This window comes from Thunnus thynnus, chromosome 6 (assembly GCF_963924715.1).
Source record: "Thunnus thynnus chromosome 6, fThuThy2.1, whole genome shotgun sequence".
Classification (NCBI taxonomy): domain Eukaryota; kingdom Metazoa; phylum Chordata; class Actinopteri; order Scombriformes; family Scombridae; genus Thunnus; species Thunnus thynnus.
The window spans coordinates 6073278-6092731 of record NC_089522.1 but is presented as its reverse complement, the minus strand read 5'-3'; the positions used below and the strand labels follow the sequence as shown (position 1 = coordinate 6092731).

Genomic DNA, 19454 nt, shown 5'->3' with positions numbered 1-19454 from the left:
GATTGGCTTGAAGAAAACAACAGTTTTTGAATCTTGTTTTTTTTTAAATATTTTTTTCTGTACATTTTCTGTAATTCCTGGACAAACCATGTGATCCTACTTTGAATTTTGAGGTGAATGGAATTTCATTTGTGGAGCACAGAAAAATTACATTGAAATATTTGAAGTATGTGTCTTTCAGTAAAAACTGTCCTCATTGTTAAGAGTTTTCATTGGTTTACAACAGTTTACAGTGTGATCTGTGGATTATATTGATGAACGGGGACATACTTTCTGGAAAGAGAGATTGTCACTACTGTTGGGGTGGCACCAAAAATCTTGGAGATCGATATCTCTAAATCTGGGGAAATTAACCAGGTTTTGAGCTATACAACTAGATGTAGATGTCAATAATCTGGATAAAGTGACCTTTAAACCTGACTGTCATCCGCTGTCACCTTTACAGAAACACACCTCAAAACAAAACAGGAACAGACACAAGGGATGTTTTGCATCATTATGTACAGCTGTTTTATTTGTGATTTCCCCAAAACATTATCAGTATTTTACTACATACAATGCATGTAATCAAAGTACAATGGATCAACTTCAAAGAGAAGAAGAGCAAAAAGAAAACAGCAACACAAAAACAGGCGGTGATTTGACCACGAAGAGACATTGATTAAGGTCCTGTATGTATAATACTATTTCTTGTTATATAGGGCTATTGATGGTACCATCAACAGCGATGCCATGGCAACTGTATATTTTGAAAAGACAAGTTTCTGCTAGAAGCACTGAGGTCTGGTGAGTTTTACTGCATGGTGGTGTGCATGTGTGAAGGTAAAAGTACTTATCTTGGGACTCAACTACAACTTGAAAAACTTTTTTCTCTTTTCTTTTAATAATGATGAGAATAGCTCATGCTATGAGAGGTCGCAGTCTGCTGGGCATTCTTATTAAATCAAATCTGTAAACCTCTTTTTAAGAAGTTTCACTGGACTGTTGCATCAACACAGCAAATGAGAGGATTTTACTTGATAACACTGATGTAAATAAGAAAGAACAGTTGAGCTGCAGCTGGTTTAATTAAATGATTAATTTATGACCTCCAATTCCTTTATCTAAACCAGGCAGACTTTACAAGAACCAACTGTCACTGACAAATCAACCAAGGGGAATAAATATTAGCACTGAATAAAACAAAAGAACAACCAGCAGACGTACACTGACGTAGCATGTCCTAGTCAGGATATGCACCTCCCACGAGCAAGCTACTGACTCATGAAACCAATACAAAAACTGAAGGAACTAACAAATGTGTGGATATGAAGAGAGGAAAAAACAGCTACTGAAACTCAATGAAACTGTCTTAACATCAGCAATACAAAGACAGATCGTCCTGCATTAAAACCCCTGATATTGTCCCAAAATAAGGCTGTGGGTTCTAGGCACACCAAGGTACAACTGAGCTGAGCAATATGTGCATTTATGTTTTTTTTTTTTTTGTAAAGACATGAAACCTTCTGTATGCACTGGATGAATTATTATTCAATGTATGTCTAGTCTATCCACCTGGCTAGCCCAGGTCTTACTATAGAGATTAGAGGTTTTTTTTTTTTTAAAAGAAAAGCAAGATGATGACAACAAATCATTTTTAGACGTCACACGTTTTGCAGAGCATTTAGAGACAAAAACACAAGTGCATCATTGGCAAAAACTGCTGGTGAGGGAGAAAGACGTGCACACAAGTGTGCGTCGTGTGTGGTGTATGTGTGTGTGTGTGTCCATCTGAGTGTGTGTGTTGTGATCAGTGTCTGTCTTTTTCAGTCAGTCAGTATGAGTGTGTGTGGTGTGTGTGTGTGTGTATGTGTGCATGTGTGTTTGCCTGTGAGTGCAGTTGTTTAAGTTTGTGTGTATGAGCAAGCGCATATTTAAAGAGGTAGCAGAGAAATGCAGTCAGAGCAACAGATGACAATCTGTCTTGAATGACAACCATCCATCTGTGGCGACGGTAGAGAAGCCGACTTTATACCTACAAGCTCTCCTCAGGTTCAAACATGGGCGACGATATTTCGGTATGAGCCACAGACCTCCACTGAGGTCACTGAGATTTACTCAATAATCTGTCCACCTAAATATTCAATAATCAGTCTGTTTGTTTTCATTTCATTTTTAAGGATGCAGCTTATTTAAGTGTAAACATTTAATCGACAAATAAGCTTCCTAATATTTGTTTCAAAGGGCTTTTTGTGCTATCAATTCATAGACAAATTGGGTGTCAATTTTTTCGTCCTTTTCCCAAAGGCCATGCCACAGATGTGCAACATGTTGAGGCAATTAAATAGTTGCATCATTACATATCAAATACTTTGAAGTATTTTCAACGTTGAATATATCCTTAGCTGCTGATAATTCTGTGAGTTTCTATATCTGCCCAAGATCTTCCATCAACAGCAGCTGATAGTAATAAATGAACCTTAGAAGAGCGTTTAAGTCCACATGCTGCGAGCTGAGATGTGATTCATTTGTCTCTGTAATACAAGAGTGATCACTAAAGGCTTGGTGTGTCATTCACAGCATATAGTTTGAAGGCCTGGTTTCCTGAAAGCTGAGTGCGAGCAGCAAATAAACAAAGGAGTAAGATCCAGAGTTAGGGAGAGTTAGAAGAAGGCAGAGTGCTGAGGTTGGACTGGAGCAGGTGTGTGAGACTTGGCTGGCTACTGAGCAGAAAGAATGACACACTATTTGTATCTAGGATATCTAAAATGGGATCCCAATGTTACAACCCTTTTGAGGAAAGCTACAACTAGAGACGAAATACACAGGAAACCTGCGATGCGAAAGAGAAGCTGACTGAGAGACACCATGGTGTTGGGTGTTAAAACCAGGCCACAGCCACTACTTTTTTTATATATATATATATTTTGGATGTTAGAAAAAGAGTGGTTATCAAATTCTAACTACCACTCCCTTTATCTGAGTCGGTATGAATCAATGCAGAGACCTCCATCCCTTATCTTTGGACACGTGTGTGAAGTTGAAAGTGTTTGCAGGGGCCTGATCGAGAGGTTTCTCGTCTGTGTGGCACCAATCTAACACTTTCAACTCTACAAAAGAACCCAGAGAAAAATTGGCAGTTTGTCCCATCAGACAACACAACACAAACACGACCTCTGGCCAAATCAGGAGGCATTTTACTACATCACTACCTGTCATTAAGTAGCTCTAAAGTTTTGAAGGCGTCGCTAAACTCAAGAAGGAGTGACCTTAAGCACAACCACTGCCTCCAGTTATCCAGATTCTCTTTGTGCATCATTTGCCTCTGAAGTGTGCGCTGATGATTAGATGCACATCTACTCATCGCCTTCAAGTTTTTAAACTATGTTCACAATGCAGACTGTCAGGTTCAATTCAAAATTGCTGACCACGTGTAAAATTATTGGATTATTTCTATTCTAGGACGTTCTGAATTAGCCTGATTAATAAACTAAAGCTAACAGTCTGTTATGCTTTAAACCACTTATGTTTTTCTTGAATAAGAAACTTTTTTTATTCCACTGTCTCTTTTGGTCCAATCTCTACATTTTCTCTCTCTTTTTCTTTTCTTTTCTTTTTTTTTTTAAGTCCGTTTAGATACAGATTTTTTGTCTTGTTTTTGCTTGTTTTGTCTTTCACTGACTGGTGCAACCTTCAGTTATTTTGTAGTTTTAACTGCTTTACTATTTAAAGGAAGTTAAGTATTTTGGGAAATACGCTTATTCACTTTTGAGAGTTATATGAGAAGATCTTTACCATTCTTTTCTCTGTATGTTAAATATGAAGCTACAGCCCAGAGACTGTTAGGTTAGCATAAAAACTGAGACCTGGGGGGAAACAGCTAGCTTGGCTCTATCACAAAATATCTGCTTTCCAGCAGCTCTAAAACGCATTAATTAACACATTATCTTTCTTGTTTAAACTGTAAAAAACAAAAAACTAAGAGTAAAACCACCAAGTTGTGTTTTTTGTGGGGTTATATGCTGGACAGTTTTTTTTGCTGACAAGCTGACAAACTAAAAGAGAGTCAAGCAAACGGCAAGAAAGCAAATAAAGTGTATTTCCCAAAAATGTTAAACTATTCCTTTCCCTTTTCTGTTACAAGATGCTTCTTCCAGTTTTAAGTGTATCACAAAATCACCCCAAACACCACTCAGTTTAGCTTTCTGGCTTTCTTTCTGTTGACTCTAACTGTCCTGCATGCTACAGCTAACTCAACCAATTTTCACCAGAATCATGTACCATGTGAATGAAACGATAATTTGATCCATTTGAACTCACTGATCTATGTTGCCCAGATGGAAACTGAACAAATACTGCATGATGCTTTTAGCTGTTCAAAATAATTGGAAAATATCAGATTTGTGTCACATGTAAAAGTAGAGTTTGGGCCCTTTCAGCTGCAACGTGAACATAGCTTTACTTCATGCGTATGCAGACTTCAGTGGTGAAATGATGCCGAAGAGGCCTCTGATTTACTGACTTAAGATTTGTAGGCTTATCTTGAGATTTGTTGAGGTAAAAATCATCCAGCATTTGAAAAGAGAAAAGAGATAAAAAGGAATATACTGTACAAATACACAAAAACCCTTCTAAATTAGTGTTAAAATAAAAACTGATGCTTTATAATAAACACAATCATGCTGCGACAAAAAAAATATATATATGTGCGGAAGGGAGAGGTAGTATGTTTGGTTAAACGCAGCGCCAAAGCTTAGCGGCACGTCATCTGTTTGTAGAGACAGAGACAACAAAGAGACAGTACAGATAGAGAATAGAGAATGAGGCAGAGATGAGGATAAAGTGAGTAAAGCAGAAAAAACAGACAGAGTGACAGTTAACATTTAGAAACATTGGGATCCACTCATATACTGACTGGTCTACTGGCAACAGGATTCTACTGGACAACCTTCTTTATACAACAACTGGCAACTAGTTTCTGTATGTTTGAAGTCAAAACACTGCAAAAGGTTGCTGAGGTGAGAGTTTGCTTGTAGTGTGTCTGTGTGAGTGTTTTTGTGTGTTTATGTTTGGTTCCCTTAAAGGCTATTGTGAAAAGTCATCCTGTAAATTATTGAGGTATCTGTTAAATGTTTCCAGCTGAGTGAGGTTTCTGTAAGTAAGGCTACTGAGGTGGAGCTGCTGAACCTGGGTTGAGGGGAGGAGGGTTGAGGCGTGTGAGACTGCGGCCTTGTTTGGGTTCATTTGAGCACTGAGGAAAATCAGCTTCGTTGCCCAACAGAAACAAATAGTTAAAACAATTGATCTTTAACCGTCAGAACCCTTAAAACCAAGCAGAATCTCACCCCATCACCCTGTCCTGCATTCCTTTTGAAACCGATGATGTAGATGCTGATGTTGCATGTAAAAAGTCCACTTTTTTATGTCTTTCAACAACTATTCTTTAACAAACAATTGTTTTTTAAAAATCTGAATATTAAGAGCTGCGATGGGAGACACAGAGTAGTGAGAAAAGGTAATGTCACACTTTGGGTTTAGGAGGCGACATCTTGTCAGTCACTGCACACACTGCCTGTACAGCACTACGTCTGCCTGTGGCAATTGAAAAATACTTTCTCTCCTAAGATCTTCTTTACAGATTCTACACAGTCTTCTGGAGGTCCGATCCAAAGGTTTTCTGGGTCAAACAGGACAAAGGAGCCATTTCTGCATTGTCTTTTTCACAGTAAAGTGACACGTCCAATTCCACAGCAGCTGTCCCACTAAATCTCAGAATGCCATCAGCCCTTGGTGCACCACAGTTTTTCCGAAAGCAGAGCCAGACTGGCTGCCAAGTTAAAGCTATGAAGAGTAATCCTGCTGTAATTGGCTAATGTAGAAGAAGAGGCGGTTAGATGGTTGTTGGTTGATGAATGAAGAGGCACGCCCATGCTGTTGCTGTGACAGTTTGCCATTGGCTAATTCCTGTGTCAGTCAGTTGAGGCAGTGTTAGTTCACGATCACTTCATTGTGTTTGACATCCTGCTTCTGGCAAAGCAGATGTAGATTTTTTTTTTTTTTTTTTAAATTTTTTTTTTTTTTTTACACAGAGCTCAGGGACTGCCTTTTCCACTGACAATGAAAAGATTTTGCTCCACTGTGTTCCTTCCCCTCAGGTTACAGCTCCAGGTGTGACATTGCTGGACTGACAAGTCTTTTCCATTAGAAAAGGGAAGGAAAGTAGAACTGTGTCCCTTCCCTGTCCGAGCAAGAAACTGAAGCCACATACATTAGATAAAAGGGCTCCGTATTCAGTTAGTTGAAATCAAGGTGACAAGGGAAGGGGAGCTTATTCATTTGCACTGGAAAAGCCTCTAGGACTCCACTTTGCTCATCTCTGCTTCATTAAAACGATGTCCCAGCGCAGTAAGCCAAGCGCTTGCTAGACAGCGAACTCTGACACACATTAACATTGACAATCTTGAAAAGAACAAAAGAAAATAGAGAAAAAACAAAACAGATTTTCACCAAAATGAAAATATTATGGATATACTGTATAATTGTCAAAAGCTTATCGATTGACTTACTATGAGAGAGAGAGGAGAGAGAGAGAGAGAGAGAGAGAGAGAGAGAGAGAGAGAGAGAGAGAGGGAGAGAGAGAGAGAGAGAGAAAGAGAGAGAAAGAGAGAGGGGGAGAGAAAAGACGTACATCCATAAGCTTGGAATGGAAAGAGAGGACATTTCCTGGTGATAACATACTGAGTTGTTGGGTGCCTAAAAACGGCTGCCAGGGAGTTGAGGATGTTCACACTGATGTTTTATGTGTAGATCGTGCATGAGACTCAGCCAGTTGGAATGCTCAACACAACCACCACTGGGAATGTTCAGTGACATGAAGCCTTTGCAATTTTAACACATCAGATCTCTGAATCCCATCACTGCACTAATGCTCGTTTCAGTAAGAGCATCATCCAAAACAAGGTTGGACCGATGCTGGCCCGTTAATAGGCGCTATATTGGCCAGTTTTGTATGATCAAGGTTCTTTCCTGATGTTCGGTGAAACCTGCTACTTTCAGTAGAAAACACATCAAATCAGGATTTTGTTGTCATGAAATTGGTAAAATTTGAATTTGCCAAATACTGAGTATCAACACTTTCAGTCAAAAATATCAGCTTTCAAAAAGCTGAACAGGCCAAACCAGAATCCGATCTTCAGCCTTCCCTAACACAACTCAGTAATGTTAACTTGACCAGGAATTGCAAACTCTTTCCATTCTAGTTGAATACAACATAAGAGTCCATCTCCTAATTGCATATAGTGCTGCATCTCCAGAGCATCTTGCCATCAACATTTGAATTCTCTTAGTATTTTGCCTACATTAACCTCTAACTATGTACAGACTTAGCAAGTGGTATTTACAAAGTTTGTCCACAAGGGGGTGATCCAGGCCTGCATGAGGGGTGAGCATGCACTGTGTTGACAGAAAAGTGATATGATATGTAGTGATGTTGGAAAAGTAACATCCTAAACCTCGCTTATGTGGCTGGTGTTGAAATGATATAAATGTGATAAAAAGGTATGAGGCTTGAGTTTTATAGTTAATATAAAAAAGTTCTTTCTCATGTTTTAGCATTCTGCCCCGCTGTTTAGAGCATCTGAAGGATTTCATACCAAAAACACTATAGGCTATACATTGTTTATCTATATTGCTACCATCTGTAGAATATTCACTTTGCCCTGAAAAAAAACCTTAAGGCTGATAAAAATCAATCAGTATGTTAACACAGCGATGATTCTATCTTTCAAAATGTAGCCATTTTATGGGTATGTTAACTTTAACAATGATCTCTAATGGATTGTACGATCATGCAAACCATTTCATAAGAGGAGTTTTTAATTGAACAGATACGCTTAGGAATGAAAATCTTGTAGTAATCATTATTTCAAAAAGTTTCACTTTTAGCTTACTTATACTGTTACTGTATTTAGTATGATTAGAAATCACAGTGATGCCTAGAGCTTCAAAAACAATCTCCGTCTTATGATTGTAAGCTTACGCCACACACACCATAAACACCAAGTACACAATATCATCAGACAAACGTTTCCCTGAGGCAACAGCAGGTAGTTGGCTTCTGTCCAACTATCTAGCTCTAACTGTCTTAGCAGCAATCTAACCAGCCGAACAAATATTTTGGATAATCACTATCCATGAAACATGACGTTGTGTTTGCTTATGTCAGTCTACAAACTTCACAGGTCCAAAAAACGAGAAAATCCAACAGAGAAGTGCTTCCCTGCACTAAACCCTCAGTCAGAGCCTGTACACACACCCCCTTGTGGTCCATCAATATTCTCATATACTGTACACACATCACAAAAATAGAAGGGCTCCTCACACACTTGTCAGCGCTTTCTTGTGTGTGTGTATGCGCATTTGTCTTTTGAAAGATGACACATACACACACAACTGAGGAGGAGCCTTCAAATCCTCTACATTATACAACACTCAGAACTATTTGCTTCCATGGAAGCAACCATGTTTCGCTCTCTTAAATATGTGTATGTGTATATGTGTGTGTGTGTGTGTGTGTGTGTGTGTACACACACACATACATACATATATACACACATATATACATATATGTGTATATATATGTTTATATATATATATATATATATATACATATATATATATACACATATATATATCTCAGCTTATACATATCATTTAATATTTATATAGCATTATACATACATTCTTGATTTGTGAAATACCCTTTTGTCTTGTGAATGAACAAGGAATTTCAACCGTAGCGACTCTCACCATCAATCCAACCTCCTTTTCTTACTCCACCAGAGGTATTTCTTCCCACCATTCGCAAACTGAAACGTTTCCTACTTTAACTCGCTTTCCTAACTTCAGCTAACCATCTGAGACCTCTCCTTGAACATACACAGATACAGAGAGCTAAGCAGGAAAACACACCTGCTAGACTCTGATCTTATAAAGTATTTTTAAACCAGTAAGCCAAGTATTTCAGTTACATTATTGTAAGCTTAGCCATGTTGATGTTGAATATATTTGGATATCTTTGCTGTCAACAAACTGTAAATCAACAATAGCTTTTAGCTATTTAACACTAACAAAGTAGCTGTACCTCACAAGTGCCAGCATGGTTAATAAATGTAAATCTGTGTATCTATTCCAATCTGACATTGCAATGATGTGAACATGGGGCAATGTAATAAGGACCATGGTAAAAAGGATGTGGGAGTCACATCCATCCATCACACTGGGAAAACAATGTAAGGAATCTAGCAGTGATGCCCGGTAAGGTGGTGATGAGGAGTTTGTGGATGTGGAGAGATCCGTCTGTTCCAGATGTCAATGAGTCAGGATATCTGCGTGATAATGAAATGTAATACCGTACTGTGTTTGCAAATCCAGAGGTCAAAATATATATATCTGGTTATCCAAGTGCTGCAGAAATCCACAGCATATTCAGGTGTCATATCCATAAATCCAGAGGTCCAGGCATTTGAGTCTTGCTGCTTGAGGTGAGGAGGAAGAGAAGGAGTATGGCAGATGATAAAGAGGTGAAGGTTACTGTCTATCTATCTCATAATCCATCTTTCTCCCACATGTCCAGGGTTGTATCAAGGCTGGGGTTTTCTGGGGGAAAGGCGGTAAGGGTTGGTTAATCATCTTGTGTGTGTTGAGTGTGTGTATGTATGCACACATGCCTCCGCCTCTGCTATGACACCTCGCTGCCAAACACTTCCAGCACCAGAGGGGTGAGCTGCATGCTGTGCTCAGGCTGGAAGGAGAGCGAGCGGTACTGCTTGGAGTGCTCCTCGTTCAGGCTGCGCAGGTCAGCCAGCTTCTGGATCATCTTGGCGTAGAGGAGGCGTCCGCCCGGGTGGTTGACTCGGATGTAGGCCTGCAGCGCCTCTGACAGACGGTCCTGAAGCTGCTCGATGCGGGCGTGGTCCTGGACACCGGGACGATCTGTCATTGGAGGACGGATGGGATGGAGTGTAGGGTGTAGGCAGTGCGTGTATGACCATTATAAGTGAGGTCACAGTATAGAAAGGGTAGAAAAGGGTGAGGTTGAGGTGGGGAGGTGGACGGATGGAAAGAGAAAGAAAACGTCAGTCAGAAGTTTGTCTTCCAAACTGTTGCACAGACAGAATATTTAAAGTTTGCAAATTATAATTGTCGTCTGTAAACATGTTCACTGTTACACTTCATGTAAGAGAAGATACCTTGTCAAACACACTTTGATAATGGAAAAAGGTCATGTAACATGCACTTTATCATCATATTGACTTGTAATATAAATTTTCTAGAGCAGTTTTTAAGAACAAAAATAAGCACTTTGACATTGTTTTGAGTTTTGACTGTGTGTCCACAGGTTTGCAATGCACCACAAATATCGGTTTATGATTGGATAGAGTAGTGTCACTGTTTCAGGGATAAAGGTATCATGTTGTTGGGACACTGAGCCTCAGTACAGTCATAAAAGTATTGATATGGGAAAGCAAAAACAAAAAACAGGCCCAGCATTTTATGTATTCCATCACTCCTATTGTTTTTCTTTTTCTTTATAGGATGATTATTTTGATCTTTAGCCAACAGGTTTCCTAACTTGCTTTGGGTGATTTAAACAGGTTGCTGTGTGAGTCATTGAGTGAGCTGTAGGCTTCACAGCTGAATGATTTCATACTGAAGACAACGTCTAAACAAAATCGTATTACCAAGTTATAAGGAGGCATTTTGACAGTGGTCTGATTTGATACTGAGATTTACACAAATTGCTTAAATTGGGTTGAAATGGGTAAAGACACCAGTGTTCCAGTTGACGGTGTTTTTGCAAAGAGTCTTGCTTCTACCTTGGAACTACTCTTAATTTTATTCATTTCAGAGGTGCTTATAACTAAACAGCAGTGGAATAATGTTGTTAAGCACACAGTCTTTGAATGTTTTAGATAGTGAATGGGTCCGTATTATCTATTCTTGAGGTGGCCTTGTTGCTGGATGGCCTCATTCAGTGATTATGTTCATTCACTGTCACTGAAAACTGATAAACATTCATTTCTGACACTGTGCTGCAACTTAACACTTTATGTACTGAATGGAATACTTTGCCATGAAAAGCGTGGCTCAGCTGTTAATACACCTACAGTATGAAGACACAAACACACACACACACACACACACACAAACACATCGTTAGCAGTACCTGGGGAGAGCAGGCAGATGGCCATGAGCAGTACGTGTTCTTCCTCATGCAGGTTGAGTTTCTTGAGACCAACCTGGAACTTCACCAGTGGCTCCAACAGCTCCAGAGTGTGACCCGCTACACAGGACGACAGAAATGTACTGTTAATACTGCAGTCCGTTACATTTTCTTGTACTTAGGCTTGATTTATAAATGAAAACACCCTTTATACAGCAGTGGGCTTCAAAGAAAAATTGTTTCTCTCTATGTGTATTTATGCATTGCGGACAGAGAACATTACTTCCTGTCCTGCACGTGTGAGTGAATAAGCACTGAATGTGTGTTTGTGGCTGCTTTATTGCCTCCATGAAAATACCTGAAGTTGAAACCTCATAGTAATGTGCAAGTGTGCGTAGAAAAGCAGTGTGTGGGTGATCCTTGTTATATATAGTGGGGGGTGAAAGCTGCCACGATGAGCATTTTTCTGTCCTTGTGTGTGTGTGCTTGTGTTCACAGTCACATTTTTTTATCAGTGTGGCACTCTAAATTTAACGGAAACTTCCAGAGCATCGGGTATGCATGAGAGATGAGGAGTGTGTGAATTGAGAGCATGTGTAATCAATAAGCAAGGCCTCTTAAGTGCTGTGTGTGTAGTCATGTGTATCAGAGTCTAAACATGCTGCTCATGTGTTAATGTACAGCAGTTAAAATTCATGACACAGAGCCACTAATCCTGTTTCATTAGTTTCACTGTGGTACGAAGACAGTGAGATGCAACCGACCCTTTGTAACATCATTGATGCAGTATTTGAAGTCAGGTCCTCCACAGCTCCAGGACATGTCCTCAAGACTGAAGGACTGGTTAGAACGCAGCATAATGATCTCAATGGCACTCGACTTCAACAGAGCGATTTGGTCTTCTGCTGTCAGCTCTCTGGAACACACATACAGTCACAGATTCAGTATGAGTTGGTTGTACAGAGACAACAGCAAAGCAGATGGACACTGGAGAAAAAATGTGAGATCCAAGGGAGTTTGTGGTAAGTTCTGAAATCAATCTGGACTGTTACACATATGATGGTGGGTGTGTGCTGATAGCTTGCTACAGCAAATGTCTGTCAAGTTGTCTCCCTTGGCTGTGTGTGGCAAGTAAACACAATCTGTAAAAACACTTAGCAGTTGAAGTGGTGCAAAATAAGTGGGATGAAAATTCACTGAACACACCGGTAAAATGACCACTCCAGATAAAATGTCCCCAGAACATTCTCATTCTCAACACACACACATACCACATTGTTCCATCCTACAACAAGATCCATTTAACAGATAACAGGTATTTATCTGTCAGAAAGTTCTACTTACCCACCTACACATGCAAATGCGTGTGCCTGTGTGTGTGCGTGCGTTCATGAGGGAGCCTGATAAGCGCAGTGTGCACAAGGAATGTATTATTTGGTTACTGTAGCAACAGAGTTTCCAAACCCAGGCTTTGTGTGGCCACAAAAGCACACACACACACACACTGCACATGCAGACATCGTGTGTCTTCAGCAAACCCCACCTCAAACACTCAAGACCCCTATGTTACACCAAATGTTTACTGCACATACACACTGCAAGAAGTGGCGCCTCCTTTCAGTTATCCACCTGTTTGATCTCAATCATTTCTTAGCTATTGTGCTAAACAGAGTGCCCTATCAGTCATAATTTCTTCCGGACAAATTGCACCAGTTTTTCCAAGGAAAACATTTATATAGCTTGAATTACTGAAGTGTTACACTATATGAGTTATTGATTGAAAGTCGTGATACTTTCAAATAGAAAAGATTGTGTTTTCCAAATACTCAGAACTAAGAAATTGTTTAGCAAATAGACAGAGGCAGTGTTGACAATTTCCTCTCAAGAAAATTTGTTGATGCCAAGATCTGAATTTCCTACTCAAAAGGCTGTTGAATGATGAAATTCCTACAGCTTTTATTCACTGAGAAAGTAAGGTGGAAATCAATGAGGGAGCACACATTCAGCTGAACAAGTTAAAGCCCAAGGGTACTGTGGGGGTTGGACATCAGAGCTCAGTTCATCTAAAGGTCCAGGATAAGAAAATGTCTAAAACCTTCTAGTCAATGCATAGATCTGTATACAGCTCCAGGTTGTCATGTTTTTGCAGCATATTATAGATAAACAAAGAAATCTCAGACTCTCATATTCCCATAAAAAAACTAACAACACACATCTCTAAATATTTGAATAATATACCCATGACACACTGCAACAGGGCCAGCATAAGGAATAAATGTATATAAATATAAAGCTATCTGCACATCAACAGTTACTATGTGTTCATCTCTGTGTTTCACAACATGAATCCAAACACACACATATGCATTATAGCCATATGGCAGATATGTCATCTCTATTCTTTTATTATGTTGTCTCTGTGTGTGCATACATTCATAAACTTATTTCTCAGCTCACTCAGCGTGTGTTTATGAAGCTACAGCCTGTTCCAGCGTATTCTTGGAAGAGCTTGTTTGTTTGGGAGTGATAATAGCATCTCGCCTTATCCAATAACATCCTGCATACACGTAGGCAGCAAAGGCAGCAAATCAATGTGCCCTGCATGTGGGTGGGGAGCTCATTCAGGCAGCTAGCCTTTGTGTACGTGCTACCGGTTGGACGCAGCAAAATTTTACCAGTCAACAAATCATTACCAGAACTCAGTAAAACAGCAGATAGCTGCAGGAGTAATAAAGTTTAATTTTCAACATGGCCAGTATTTCTGGCACCAGAGGATTATAACATATATTGTTATCCAAGTCAAAGGTCTTTCCACTGACCTACAGGTACAGGTCAGCCTCAGTGGTCTGCTGTGTGTCCAAAGAATTTCGATGTACAAGTACAATAACAGAATTAAAGTAGGGCTGGAACTAACAATTATTTTCCTTATCCATCATCCATCTGCCAATATTCTGTCAACTAATGGAACAATCCTTCTGTCTGAAAAATGTCAGAAATTTGTGAAAAATGTCCATAACCAAATGGCAAGAGCCAAATGTGATATTTAAATAGCTTGTTTTGTCTAATCAACATTGCAGAGCTGAAATTTATTACAGTTATTATCATACAAGACAAACAATAGCAGCCATACAGCAATGCATGCTGCTACCCTGTTCTGATACCTCAAAATCTACCTATACTAAACTATTATTGCAGTGCATTTAGTTTGTACCTGAAGCCTGGGATCATCTTGGCAAACCCTATGACCTTCTGGATGCTGTAGGAGACCAGGTCAGCCAGGTGGGGCAGCATGGAAAGCTTTGTGTCCTCCTCACTGGAGTCTGGACTACTAGCACCGTCCTGGTACATCATTAACAGGTTGCTGAAGTTCATCTTGGTGTCCACCGACTCTGTTTGAGGAGGGGATTAGGAGACAAGAAAAGGACAGAGGAGGAAAGCAAGCAGAGGGGAGGGGCAGAGTAAGTAAGTGATTAAAAGGAAGCATTTTAAACATACAGAAATAGCAAAGAGCCGGTGAGAGGTTTACCCTATGAAAATGGGCCTCCCGTGGGCGGCCCTGAACTGGCTTGTTGTTTGCATAATCCTGTTTAAATTGATCTAAAATAAAAACCATAATAGCTAGAGCATTCATTCTTTTGGCAGCTGAAAGCTAAGGCTTCTGTCTTTTGTATCATCATGTTGTATGCTTGTGTCGCAAGTTGATGACGACACTATGTTAAGTTACGTGCGGTGCGAAACATGGTAACAACTCCAGAGGAGCAGAGAGGAACAGGACAGTAGTTTTGAGCATTGTTTCTGTCAGTGTATTTTTGAGCACATAAGCGTTTTTTTTTTTTTTTTGTCTTGACGGCGAGGAAAAGACTTGTTTGATGCTAATAGGTGAACTCCTAGAGACAAGTGTGATCCAACTTTTTTGTGGCTGTGGCGTGTGTGTGTGCAGAATGAGAGTTCCTGCTTGGGAAAGGATTATATTTTTAGTTTGATGTTATTTCTATTCTATTTTTTTGATATCATTTTCATTCATTTTTGTTTTAGCCCCACTGGAGATGAAGGAGTAACAGAGGACCACCCGGAGGCACAGCACCCGAGCACTTCACAACAGAGGATACAGCGTCTGCCACCATCTTTCACAACATCCTGTGAGCATCAGCAGACAACACCACCCCTTTTCAAGGTCAGGGTAGGTTAGAGTTGTACAGATTTTAGGGATATAAAGCATTTTAAGATTATCTAGGATGAAGATGAAATGGTCAAAATGCCTTTGCACGTATGTGAGTGTTAAGAAATATTCTGTTCATGTTTTACATTCATACATTTTTGGATCAATATGATTTGTATGTTTATTTAATAAAATTTGATGGGAAAAAAAAATATACATGATTTCAATACTTTTATCAATTATGGTTCATGGACTTACATAACCTTTTAGCTTAGGTTGTATAGATTTTCAAGGATATGAAGCATTTGAAGACACTCAAAAAAATGACAATAACAACAAGCAAAAATACCAGTGTAGGCATTGGCAGACCATTTCTATATATAGAAAAACAAGGTAAGACAGCAGGAAGAAATCACAGCCATGACTACTGAATATTGAGTGTATACAGTTTGTATGTAGTACTTTAAGAAAGGAAAACTAAACATTAAAAACACCCTATTTCAAATTTAACATAACTAATTTCTTTACTAGCATTCCCATTAGCTTCTACCTTGGTGACTACTCCTCCTTGGGTCGACTCACAACTGTTATTAAGCTGAAGTTTTGAATATAAAATAAGCAACATAAGAAAAAGGAAACTAAATCTACATTAAAACCAAATTTAGATGAGTACAAATACTAATAACATGGTGAAACTAACATGAAATTTCTTGGTATGAAACTCATTTTAAAAGCATTTAAATGACATTTTCAGACCTGAGGATATGATGCTCTGCTCCACATTAAACAGAATTTAAAGAAAGGAACAAATGTTTTTCCTATTTCAAATTGCACTCATCACTCCCTTTATCTTGGCATGTTGGTGCAGACTAACACTCAAAGTTGGATATCTGACTCAACCTTTTCAATACTAACTAAGAGCAGCAACAAGGATGTGCACTACTGCTACTTCTACTGTAGAAAGATAAATACACAAATATCTTAGCAATTCATACAAAATGAAGCAGCAATTTATTATTATGTCATGAGTTCATGTATGCATGTTTCTGAATTGAGGAACCTTGCTGAGAAAAGAGTGAATGTTAAATGACAGCAGAGGCAAACAGTGGGTGTAGAGTTACTGCTTATTTTTGCTTGTGTTTTTAAATTAATAGATCTCTTCATGGTTATGTTCTTGGTCGAATTAACCTTGAAGCATGAAAGGGAACAAGGATGGTAGGAGAAGGTCTTGTTTGTGCAGCTCACCAGGTGAGTGGTTGAATGAGTCAGAGGAGGCATCAGACAAAGAGTGAAGGGAGGCGGCTCTGCTGGCACTGCGTGTTACTGGGCCTTCACGCACTGGAGGCTGCAAACACACAGAGAGAAATTCAGACATTAATATCCTCACTGTAGTAAATTCACAACTCAGTGCACTGCTAGGCTCCTTCAGGGTGGTGAAGAATCAAATAATGTACAAGTGCAAATAATCACCACACCAGGAGACTGTTTCAACAAGCAGAGTTAGCAAGTTACCAGGAAATCTCTGCTGAGTAAAACCTGGAACTGTTCTTTTTTTACTCTACTACTCCTCTTTTTTTTTCTTTGAGTGATCCTGCTCTGTGAAACAAGCTCTAGAATTAAGAACTTCACTTACTGTTTTAGTCGGCTACATAAAGGTTGTCAGTAAACCTAATGAAATGCACAAATGCACTATTTAAACATTTGTAACCTTCTAGCAAAATAACAAATTTTCTAATCCGAATGTGTGTGGGTTTATTTGTATGTTTAAACAAAGATCAATGTAATGTAGCTATGACAATAATATAATGTAGCTATATCAATGTCTGTTTTTAATGAAAATATCAATTTATCGCCTCTGCTAAGACCTCATTAAGTCTGCATCCATGTTATTTATCTTAAAGACAACCGTTACTGATCATTTACACAGCACATTTTTTTTAGGATTAATTGACTACCTAATTTTGTTAGGTTCACATTCAGTTCAAAGTGACAGCCACAACTTAATATCCGAGGGAAAAAAAAGCTGTATTTTGAGTGTGGTTGTGGCTGTCTGCACAGTGTGTGCTAGAATCCCACTTGACACCAATAAATCACAGAGAGAGGGAGAAGTGTTGGGAGACTTTCTCAGACGTTCCATTCCAATCTGTATCCTCCATCTCATTTACTGGAAGACCCAATTGTTGTGGTCGTTAGAGAGAACGCCGTCTAAAAGGATCAAGTTCGTGACGTGAAGGAAGAAAATACGACGCCTCTGGCGGGTGGTTAAATGCCTTTGGTGACTCGTGTTACTGGTGTCAAGTATATTGAAAACACACACAGGCAGTGGTAGCTGACGTGTTGGTCTGAAGTAAATATGACTGTGGTTACAGACATTATTTACAGCTATCTCAAGATCAAAGGGGTGGTGCTGACTCTCATTACTTGTACATACACATTGAAGTCCCTGCACTTCTCCACAAACGCACTACACATATGTTGAAATACCACTCATTCATAAATCTGGCTGTCACTACCAATTCTAGCAGTGTGTACAGTGTGTGATTCATGTGATCGGGGTAAAATTTACCCGTGGCGGTTTTTCAGTTGTACGTTACTATGTTTTAATAAAATATTCATGTCGCCTAGTCTGACTTTTCCTAAAATAATGTTGTACAGCACCCCCTATTGTTAAAAGTAGTGAAGATGAAACCACATTAAAAACACATGCATTTATACCTATAACCTCAACCGGGTAAAAGTTACCCGTATATGAAATGCATTTATTTTCAAGTGGTTTATGTTTAGACCGTCTAAGTTGCTACACAACGGCATTCACTGGAGTGCGTGATCTGACAACTATGTCAAGTCATAATTAAATTATAAAAAGAGCAGAGGAGAATGACCTGTAATGACCTGTGTGGTAAAAATGCAAAGTCAAGATGCTGAATGTCTGCTCAAAGTGTGTTTTAAGGACACGTAGTGTTCAAATGAAGATGATTCAGCCTACTTACAAACATTCATTGTGTAACACTTATTTTTAGTTCATTGATCATTCATTCATTTTTGTTTTGCCATATTATTGTTTATTATATATGTTTATAGGCTATTTAGCCTAACTTGCCCGTTGTCTTACTCTGTTTTATTAATGGAACCAAAAATGAAATAAATATTTGCGCTATGATATAAATAAAAAATATCTAATGGTTACCTTAAGTTTCTTGGTGATGTTCTCTTATTCACACATTGTTGAAATACCTAAATTAATAATTGATTAGGTGAAATTGTGTGCTTGACTTTGTCATGGTGATTTTGTTGCAACATTAAATCACCCATAAGTGCGGTGGTTGTTTATTGTTATTGTGGCTAATTATTGTCCTTTAGCCGTTTTTAGGCTACTTTGGTAATTTAAATAACATGGTTTATCTCATTATGTGATGAATATCATTCTATAACAATGTCACACCACCCAAATATGCAAATATTTCCTTCTAATACACATTTTCAGTGTCATTTTAGACTGATTTATACTGACGGCCTGCAAAGCGATTAGTGCTCTTAAAGTTACTTATAAATTGTAAAACAAGAGGACCAAAACACAGGTGATGATTAAACAAACTCATTTCCTGACTTTAATGCAATGACAGAGTAAATTTTTTAGTATTAGAAATGTGGTAGCCAGGCGCAGGGGTACATTTTTTACCAGTTGGCGGTTTTAGGTATATAGCAATATAGCGACCCCTGGAGGTTCTAGTCTTCAGTGACATGAAGATACAAGAGGATACCACACTAAAGAACATAGTGAAGCCTTTTTTGGTGTTCTAGCTATAATTGTAGCCTACTTTAGCCAATTATAGTCATGGGTACAAACTTAAAGAGAGAATGCCAAGGCTTGTAGTGTTGTGGTAAACCACAGCAGATGTTATCCTATTATTAAGTTTTTTGTTTAAACATCAGTTGTTTAAGACACAGAAACCCATTTTAGTTTACACAGGTTTCTGTATCAGACTTTTACTGGACAATTTAGCGCTATTGCTTGATACCATGCATCAGGGGACCCTCCCTCTGTAACATCAAAACCTACTCCACCCATATTCATAATGAAGAACACATTTT

General features: G+C 38.9%; 1 protein-coding gene across 2 annotated transcripts in view; it reads right to left on the bottom strand.

The window, feature by feature from the left end:
- Positions 1-484: 484 nt before the first annotated feature.
- The window catches only part of LOC137184080 (vitamin D3 receptor A), a 95526-nt gene continuing 76556 nt past the window's right edge, over positions 485-19454 (bottom strand). For both annotated transcript variants that reach the window (XM_067591413.1, XM_067591414.1), the window contains 5 exons: positions 16608-16707; positions 14415-14592; positions 11968-12119; positions 11207-11323; positions 485-9972 (listed from right to left, as the gene is read on the bottom strand). In XM_067591413.1, the coding sequence (XP_067447514.1) occupies positions 9719-9972; positions 11207-11323; positions 11968-12119; positions 14415-14592; positions 16608-16707 (801 nt within the window). In that variant the 3' untranslated portion in view covers positions 485-9718. The remainder of the gene's footprint in view (positions 9973-11206; positions 11324-11967; positions 12120-14414; positions 14593-16607; positions 16708-19454) is intronic.